Source organism: Serinus canaria, chromosome 12, assembly GCF_022539315.1.
Source record: "Serinus canaria isolate serCan28SL12 chromosome 12, serCan2020, whole genome shotgun sequence".
Classification (NCBI taxonomy): domain Eukaryota; kingdom Metazoa; phylum Chordata; class Aves; order Passeriformes; family Fringillidae; genus Serinus; species Serinus canaria.
In genome coordinates, this window is record NC_066326.1 from 1,459,665 (window position 1) to 1,468,873 (window position 9,209).

Genomic DNA, 9,209 nt, shown 5'->3' on the forward strand with positions numbered 1-9,209 from the left:
CTAAGAGAAATCACGTGGTGATGTTTATCTTCACATAAACCCACAGCTGTGTCTAAACCCCAGCAGCAGCAGGAAGGCACTTAAATGGGAGAGGTTAACACTGCATCTTATCAAGGAAGCAAACATAAACAGCAAGTAGGATTTTGTTTAGTAAATAGCAAAATGTCCTTTATCCCTGGTCAGTGTCAGGTTAATCAGAGTGGTTTGGGTTGGAAGGGACCTTAAAGCTCATCTTGTTCCAACCCCCCTCCCCAGAGCAGGGGACCTTCAATCGGTTCTGAGCTGCATCCTTGAATTATTCTGATCATATTTCAATAGGAAAGTAAATCTCCCAATGAATACTGAAATACTGATAATCATGACTGCTCTTGGAGAGCAGTCAGGATTACAGAGAGCTCCCAGGTTTTAGCTGTTTGCCTGGATTCCTTGTGAAGAGCACACTGAGCTGGAAGTGACAGCTCAGTCCTTCAGTGGCACCAATCCCTCAGGTCCAAATCAAAGTTGTCTGTAATTTAAAAATTTAAGCTACTGATCACCTGCAGAACAGCTGATCCCCATGAGATCCACTCCCTTGTGTGTGTTATGTCAAAGGGCATGGAAACAGGTGAAGATCCAACTGTCCAGAGCAAGTAATTGAGGGTTTGTGCTGCTGATGGCACAGTGTGACATCAACAAAAAACTGCATTGCAGTTTATCCATCTTAAATATCAAAACCAGCCTATGTGAAGCTGCCTTAAGTTGATCTTTGCAGAAAGGAAGCGGAGGAACATGCAGTTACAGAATGTGCCCATGTGGCAGTGCATCCCTGGGTGAAGGAGGTGCTCAGAAAAGCCCTGCACAGCTGTTGGAGCCAGACAGGGATGATGCAAAGATGATGGAATGACCTTGTCCCTGTGCTGGGAAAGGCCAGGCCTTGCGTAGCGTGCCTGGCCCTGGGGTAGTGAAAACATGGATCAGCTAGCAGCTGAAAGAACCCTCGTGCATCTGTCAGCTCTTCAGCACAAACACACATCTGTTGCTGCTCAGATGCACTTCTGTGTGTCTCCTTTCAGCTGGCTGTCAGCACCATCCTACTTCATGCTGCAGGGGCTGCATTTGCTTCCTGAGCAGGTACTGAGTGCTGGGGAGGAACAGATGTGCTGCTTGTTGTGATTGCAGAGGTCTGATGGGAGCAGCCTCGAGGCCGAGGTGATTAGAAAACATGGGATGTGCTGCTCCTCAGACTGCTGTCCTGCACCACTTCAGCACAGCTAAATGGCAGTGAAACAGCCACTCAGTCACAACTGCTTGGGGCATGCAGCTGGAGAAGGGACACACCAAGTACTAAAGCTACTCTTTGCTTTTACATCAATAATTAGTAGTTACTATGCTTTGTGGAACAAAAAAACCAAAAACTACAGCAAGTAATTTAAAACCAATAATTTAATGGATTTTAAGAACCCTAATGCCTTTCTTGCAAGAGTCATGGTTTGTTATTTTCTTGTGCCACTGTCAGTGACTTTCCTTGCTGTTATCACATCCTGTCCCTGTGCCAAAGGTACAAATTCTTTCTGAAGGGTCCAAACTGAGAGAGCTGCTTTAACATCCAGCAAGCTGTCAGAGGAAAACCCGACAAAAACACCAGGCCTGGCTTAGTCACTGATTTTGGAACATCTCGAAACTCCAATAATCCCTTGTACTATCCACCTTGAAAAGGTTTTTCCATAAAAATAGTTCAAAACCATGTCTCTTTGCTGCTCCTCAAACCCACATGTGCTTCCTTGTTGGACCAGAATGAGTTTGATTTAGCTACTAGAAAAAGCAGTATTTTTAGGTGTGTGGAAGGCTGAAAGGCTACGGAGAACTCGCTGGTGTGGAAAAGAGGGAGCTGTCCCACGGTAAGAAGGAAGCACATGTGCGGGAACCACAGTAGCAAGGTTTCCTCAGGCTGTTCTCTTCCTCCAGAGCTTTGTGTTCTCTGCTGGTTTCTGGGAAATTCTGGAATCTTCCAGAGTAATCATATGTGAGTTCCTCTCCAGCAGAAATATCAGTGGCCGCAAAAAGCGCCAGTTTGGGCACCATGGAGTCAACTCTGACGGGCACCATGAAGAGGTTGGGTTCACAGGAGTGGTTCAGGAACCTGCCCACGTTCCCGATGCGCGCGGGATCCACGAAGGTCTCCAGGACCCGCCCGTCGTGCAGGTGCTCCCTCACGGCTATGATGTAGTTTGGCTCCTGTGGGCTCTGGGCCTGGGCTCTCCTCTGAGCCTCGGCAGAGCCCAGCACCTCCCCGGCGTACTCACACACGAAGCTGCCCCCGGGGATGGGCTGCAGGGCGCGCACGCCCCAGCCCTTGCGCTGCGTGCGGAACACCTGCAGCCGCAGGCGCAGCCCCCGCTGCACCAGCCTGTTCTGGCAGCCCTCCCCGCAGCAGCACAGGCTGTTGCACTCAAACACGGGCCTGGAGAAGGGCTGCTCCTGCTGCTCGGCCAGCCGGAGCCCCAGGCTGCTGTAGTTGTGCCCGCGGCTCAGGCAGGGGCACTCGGGAGCCGCGCAGGAGCGGCTGCGGCAGGAGCAGCCCGGGAAGGTCACTTCGGTGGGGTCCAGCTCTCCGTCCGCTCCGGCCACGCTCTCGGGGCTGTACTGCAGAGAGAACAGCAGTCAGAGCCTTTCAGCAGTGCTGCAAACCACAATGGCAAACTAGTTTCAGTCGGTAAATGGCTGATCCTGGAATGCCAATCATGAACGCTTTGCTTTTCTGCTTTTCCAACTCAAACTTGTCTGAAATGTTTAAAAGAATACAAATCAGATATTCCATATAGAGCAAAAGCAACTGATAGTCTCATTAGTGCCTGAACTTCTCAAAATAGCCCCCTGGCCACAAAAAGTGCTTAGCAGAAAAAAAAATCAGCCCATTAGACTCTACTATGTGCCATTTTCATTTATAGTGATCCTACAGGTATTTATTTATGGATTATTTATTTGCAGAATTATCAAGGCATTGTTAAAGTAATTCTCCTCACACTTCAAAATGCTCAGTAAGTTACTTCTAAGGTTAATCTATAGCTCTTCAAGCCACAGAATTTCAAATACACAATTATGATGAAAATGAAGATATTTTCAATTTATCTCTCCAACTTGTTATATTCACACTTCCTCCTAATTCCGGTAGAAAATCAGGTTCTCAAAATTACATCGATGCCCCCAGCAGGTGAATGGCTGTAGAACCACGGAGTGTTGCAAAACAAAACGCGAGAGAAACTGCTACATTTGGAAACCAAGGTATAAGGACGGCCACGGGGGTACTTCCACTCCCTCCTCGGCATTCAGCTTTATTTAGAAGCCTGGAGGATGTGCTATCACTAAATCTTACATTTCACAGCAGCTTGTACCTGGCACTTCTGCGTGTTGTGAAAGATGACCGTGCATTTGCACGTTTCTTTTTAATAAATATCAGCTTCTCAGTCCCTCGGCTTTACTCAAAACCAAGGTTAATGTTCCTCAACCACCCTTTCAGTAAAATAAAGAGCGCACCATGCAATTCAGGGAGATTTGGCTCTACAGGGATCACAGCTTAATGTTTTTCCTCAAGGTTTATTAGAAGCTTTTCCAATCTGGTTTGCAAAGATTCTAACACCACTAAAGTAAATTCCTAGGCATCCTGGTGCGACAGGACAAGCAGGAACAGACACAGACTAAAAGACATCAGATTTAGATGAGATATTAGGCGTAAATCCTTCCCTGGAGGATGAGGAGGCCCTGCCACAGGTTGCCCGGAGAAGGAGCGGCTGCGGCACCGCCGGCTGTGTCCAAGGCCCGGCCGCAGGGGGCTGCAGAGGAAGGTGTCCCTGCAGAGGGAGGTGTCCCTGCCCCGCTCTCCTCCCCGGTGTCCCCGCTCCGGTACCTGGAAGGCCGGCGGGGCCTCCCCGGGCGGCCACAGCGCCACGGGCACGGCCTCGCTGCCGCCGCTCAGCTCCGCCATGCCCGCGCTCCGCCCCCGCCGCCAGAGCCCCGCGCCCATTGGCTGCGCGGGTGCCGTACCGCTCGCTGATTGGGTAGAAACAGTGATTGACAGTGCCTCGAAGGGGCGGTGCCGTGATGCACGGTCCAGCCCCCAGAGGGGCGGGCGCTGTGTGGGAGCCCCGCCCCGCTCCCGCCCCGCTCCGTTCAACACCGGCCCGGTCCCACCGGGGCTCCGGCCCCCCCCCCCCGGTCCCGTTCAACACCGGCCCGCTCCCACCGGGGCTCCGGCCCTCCCCCCCGGTCCCGGTCAACACCGGCCCGCTCCTACCCCGGTCCCGCCCCGCATTCCCGGCCCGGGGATGCAGCCGCCCTCGGCAGGGTAGGGGGAAATGCCGCAGCGCCCCCTCCGGTCCCTCCCTGCCCCAGGCCGCGCCTCCAGCCGCGCTGCGCTTGGTGCGATGCGTGTGAAGTGCTCGCATCAAGGGTCAATATTAATGGCAAACCTCTGAGCTGTGTTAATTCCTCACGTGGCTGTCAGTCCTTGCTTGTTTTGAAGGTGTTCGTGTTTGCTTTTTTTAAAGAAGTTAAAGTGTCGGATGAGCGGATGGGACTCCGAGCCCCCGTGCAGGGCAGGCGGTGCCCCATGCTCCTGTCCTGGGCATGGGACCAGCCATTGTCGAAACTGTTGTCAAATAGTTAATATTTGTTGAGCGTGCACTGTTAAAAAGTTTGGCTGTTTTATTGTAAAAGGGTAGATATAAGAAATACAGTACTGACCGTGCCCTACTACATCTCAGTAAAGTGCACTGCCCCAAGCCAGCCTGGACAGAGCTGTAATGGGCCAATCCAGCGCCTTAAACCTCCATGGAAATGAAGGATCCCTACAGAAACCAGTCCAAAGGGACAAAAATCAGGATAAAAGGGGACATCCGAGCCGTGAATGTGTGCCACTCCACCGGGGACATTGCTGCTCAAGGAAGGAAGAAGATCCAGCACTGCAGCATCCTCCATGGGAACGCTCCTGCAGGGCCCCCCAAGCTTTAGGCCTTATTATAATAAATGCTGAGATCACTTTAGCTCTGGGAGTCTGTTCCTGTTTTTTTACAGCTGGGGGCTATGGCTTTTGGCAGGACATAATCCAGCCAAATCGGTGTTCTGCATGATGGGAGACACAAACCCATGGAAAAGTTGTGGCTTGGGATCATACACCAGTTTGGGTTGAAAAGGACCTTAAAGCCCATCCAGTGCCACCCCTGCCATGGCAGGGACACCTTCCACTGTCCCAGGCTGCTCCCAGTCCTGTCCAACCTGGCCTTGGGCACTCCCAGGGATGGGCACCTGTGCCAGGGCCTCCTCTCCTCACAACCAAGAATTTACTCCCAATCTCTCATCTAAACCTGGCTCAGGGAAGTCCTGCCTGTGCAATGTATGACATTCTTCTAAAGCATCTTACATGTTCTGTTTCTGAGCTGGAAACTGCCCTGTGTCTTGGGGAAACCAAGCCAGATGTGTTCCCCTGCTGAGGGGGGGTCCAATAGCTTTTGTATTTAGCCAGGCTCAGGTGGTTTGGGTTTGAGGTTGATGAACCTGAAGCTGTTAAATCATTTCACCTGAATCTGTTAAATCATTTCACCTGGAGCTGAATCTGTTAAATCATTTCACCTGAATCTGTTAAATCATTTCACCTGGAGCTGAAGCTGTTAAATCATTTCACCTGAAGCTGTTAAATCATTTCACCTGGAGCTGAAGCTGTTAAATCATATCACCTGCTTTTTCCCTTTGCAAGCCAGGTGTTTCCATTTGGAATTTAATTAGCACACCTACAAATAAGCCCCTGCCTCAGAGCTGGGCGTCAGAAGTTTTTGGAGTGTGGCTTGTGGTTGCTGTTCCCTGCATGGTTATTGTCCTGGCTTTTGTGATCCCTCTTTCTGCAATATTGAAGAAGTGGGAAGTTGCCTCTTTTGTTTCCTTCATCCTGTCTGGAAAAAGGAGCTGAGCAGCAGCAGGAGTTTCTGGTGAGTTTGAACAATGAAATCTGTGTTTGTGGGGGTAGAGAGTTGGTGGGAAGGTAACGAAAATGTTTGTTGGGGAATTGAAAGGATTGTCTTTGCACTGGGGCTGTAAGAGGAGGGGAGGTACAAAAGAGAGGTATTGTTGGAGGTCTGTGCCTCTCAGTGTCTGGCCTATCTAATTTTGGGGAAGGCTTTAATCAGTTTAAAGTTGCGCTGTTGGTGCTTTATTATTGATCAGGATGTACCTGGTGGAAGGGTCTAAGCACAGCCTGTGGTCCTGGGCTTGTTCCAGCATCCCTAGCTGCTCATGGTGCCTCCCATCCCTGCCTCCTCGGGTGGCTGCTCTCACCCTGGGGGTGCAGGGAAGGCAGATCAGCTCCAGGAGAGGTGCTGAGCAATTGGTGATGCCAAAATGTGCTTCAGTTTAGGGCTCTCTGTTGTTGCCAAGCTGACCTTTAGATCGAGGCACTGACTTGGCTGCTGATCCATGGTGCCAGATGGAATTCCCTGCCAGTTTGAAGTGGTTGCAGTAGAAGTCATTGCTCTGCTGTAGAAGAAACTGGTTGCTTGTATGTGCAGGGGAGGGGTTTGGGAATCTGCAAAAGGCCGTGGAAAATCCACGTTTTCCTCCTCCTTATCTCACCCAGAGCTCTGTTGTGTTGAACTATGGGTTCAAGTGTTGGGAGGTCCAGGGTGGGTCAGAAATGGATGAAAGTGAGTTTTCATTTTTTAGATAAAATTGTTGTGGAAGGACAGCTTAAAATGGAGCTGGAAGAGTGAATTGGAGGTGAACTTTGTGATGTTGATCTGAGCTACCTGGGAATTTCTGTTGCAGTCTCTGGGATGAGACTGCAAATCCCTTTTGTCACATTATATGTATTAAGCTGTTGAGTTTTCCTCTATGTAAATAATACTTTCTTCCCATAAGTAATTTTTGTGATCCTTCTCTATGCTTTTTTGAATTTTGTAATATTCTTCTGCACACTGGAATTTGGGAGGTTTGCCCTGCCTGAACAGTGAGTTTGTCTTTACCTCACTCAGAATTTTGGTGGCTGAGGCTGTGTGCTGTACCAGGGTGGGGGAGCTCAGGGGTGTGAACCTGTGGCTCAACTGCACTTCAGGGAGGTGTGCTCAGAAACCTTGGTGCAATCCTAGCCTAGAGGAAACTGGGTGTAAAACCTTCCTGTCTTTCTGATAGGCAAAAGGCCAGGAATCAAAGATTCCAAATTGGTGTGGTGGAAGCTAAACCCTCCCAAGTGATAAACATGGAATTCCACATGTTTCTGGTGTCACCCCCAGTGCTCCTGGGGCTCTGGTGCAGCCCCTTCTCCAGCTGGCAGTGCTGCCAGCTCTCCATCAGCTCAGCTGTGTCTTCCCTGTGCTGATTTTGGCCCCCAAGGGTCCCCATTCCAGGTCTCTTCCAGGGAGGGTGAGCAGGAGCCTTTTGCTCAGGAGCTGGTTTGTAGGCTCCCTTGGCTTCCTCCTTTCCTGTGAGACCAATCTCTGAAAGAACAAAGTAAAGAGAAGGGATCCTGTCCAGGGAATGTGAATGCCACGGGGGGCTCCTTCCCCAGCCCAGGCTCCTGCTGTGTGTGCCAACGAGCTGCTGAAACCCTCCCCAGGAAATGCAGGCTGCAGTGAGAGCTCTGGCCATGGAGTATACAAATCCTGGAAGGAGAAGTTGAAGATCATTTATTTAAGTTTATTTAAGTCTGCCTTAGCTGCTCAGAGAGGGATGACCTTGGAAAATGCTGTCTTTGAATAATGCAGTTTATCAAAATATCTCCAAGTGCTTCTGCAGAGAGAGATGAACTTTGTTTCCTTTCTGTTCAGATAAGAGCACTGACACAGGGCACGTGGAAGAAGTTCAGCAGGGCTTGAGCTCTTGGTTGTCACAGGGCTCTGATTTCATCCCTTCCCTTGTGCTGCTCTTGCAGCATCATTTGGGTAATAGGAACCAAAAATCTCTTTGCCAGTACATGGGCACTCCAAGTCTTGACTTTGAGATGAGTAACAAAGTTTTATCACTCAATGTTTTGTCACATCCTTGGATGTAAGCGAAACAAGTCAGAGCAATGAGAACAATTCAGCTCTCACCGTGCAAATGGATTGCTCATTAACAGTAATATATTTTGGTGAAAATTAGTTTTGCTGTATTTCAGGGGATTAAGTTCACCCCTATTTTGGCCTGGCAGCAGCAGGTGAGCCACTTACAAAGATGGGATGGCTGGAACTGTGCTGGTGTTTTGCAGGGAATGTTTCCTGATATTTTTGTTAATAGAGAAAGCCACAGAACAGCCTTTTGATTTAACAGACTTCTGTGTAACAGTACTTCTTCAAAAGAGCCTCATTACCAAGTGAGACACACAACTGCCTGCCAGACTGGACCAATTCCCTCCCTTTGAAGTGCACATCAAATTCCTTCTGTGCTCCCCATCTGCCTGGCATGAACAAACTCCATCTGCCACCGGTGACCTCTGGCACTCCCTCTGCCTGAGGGAGATGTGTTTGCACACCATTAGAGTTCCTAAGGGCTATGTAGGTGTGTCAGGGGCAGTTCAGGGGCTGCAGGCAGCTTGAGAGGATGTCTCAGGGATACAGCAGGCTCAGCAAACCTCTGCTGCCAGCTCTGCCTGGTGGCTTCACTCATCTGCTTGCCAGAGGCAGAGCTGCCAGTTCTGCCAGAGGAAATGGAGCTGGGAGAGGATCCCTGTGGGGTTTGTGGGGTTCCCAGACCAAGGCAGGAATGATCAATCTGACTCCACCTTCTTGAAGGCTAATTTACTATTTTATGATACTATATTCTATTAAAGAATGCTATACTAAACTGTGCTAAAGAATACAGAAAGGATACAGACAGAGGGCTAAAAAGATAATAATGAAAACTCCTGACTCTCTCCAGAGTCTGACACTGCCTGGCCCTGATTGTTTCACTGGTTTCTGGTGTGAGTGTTTTCACTCAATGAAACAATCTCCAAACACATCCCACACGTGAGCACAGCACAGGAGAAGCAAATCAGACAACAGTTTTCTTTTGCTCTCTGAGGCTTCTCAGGAGAAAAATCCTGGCCAAGGGGATTTTTCAGAGAATGTGAATGCCACACCCTCTTAAAGTTTTAAACTTACTTTGTCTTTCTCCTAATCCTATCTCACAACAAAAAGTGTGTTAGTGATTAGCCAACACCAAACCCACCACATTATTTAATACAATAACAAGAAAAAAAAATCTCGAAATTTAAAAGATATCTTAAATGA

The 9,209-nt window shown here is 49.5% G+C and overlaps 1 protein-coding gene across 3 annotated transcripts; it reads right to left on the minus strand.

Moving 5' to 3' along the window:
• Positions 1–1,404: 1,404 nt before the first annotated feature.
• On the minus strand, positions 1,405–4,051 carry LOC103823704 (histone-lysine N-methyltransferase SETMAR). Of its 3 annotated transcripts, none has more exons than XM_018923878.2 (2): positions 3,884–3,961; positions 1,405–2,622 (listed from the first exon to the last, which is right to left on the minus strand). In XM_018923878.2, exons 1-2 carry the CDS (start codon positions 3,959–3,961, stop codon positions 1,834–1,836), a joined length of 867 nt encoding a protein of 288 aa, XP_018779423.1. In that variant the 3' UTR covers positions 1,405–1,833. The 3 variants fall into 3 exon arrangements, 1 of the variants encoding a protein (XP_018779423.1); XR_003944856.2 differs by having other exon boundaries at positions 2,508–2,760; positions 3,884–4,051; XR_007778617.1 differs by having other exon boundaries at positions 2,508–2,760; positions 3,372–3,962.
• Positions 4,052–9,209: the final 5,158 nt, after the last annotated feature.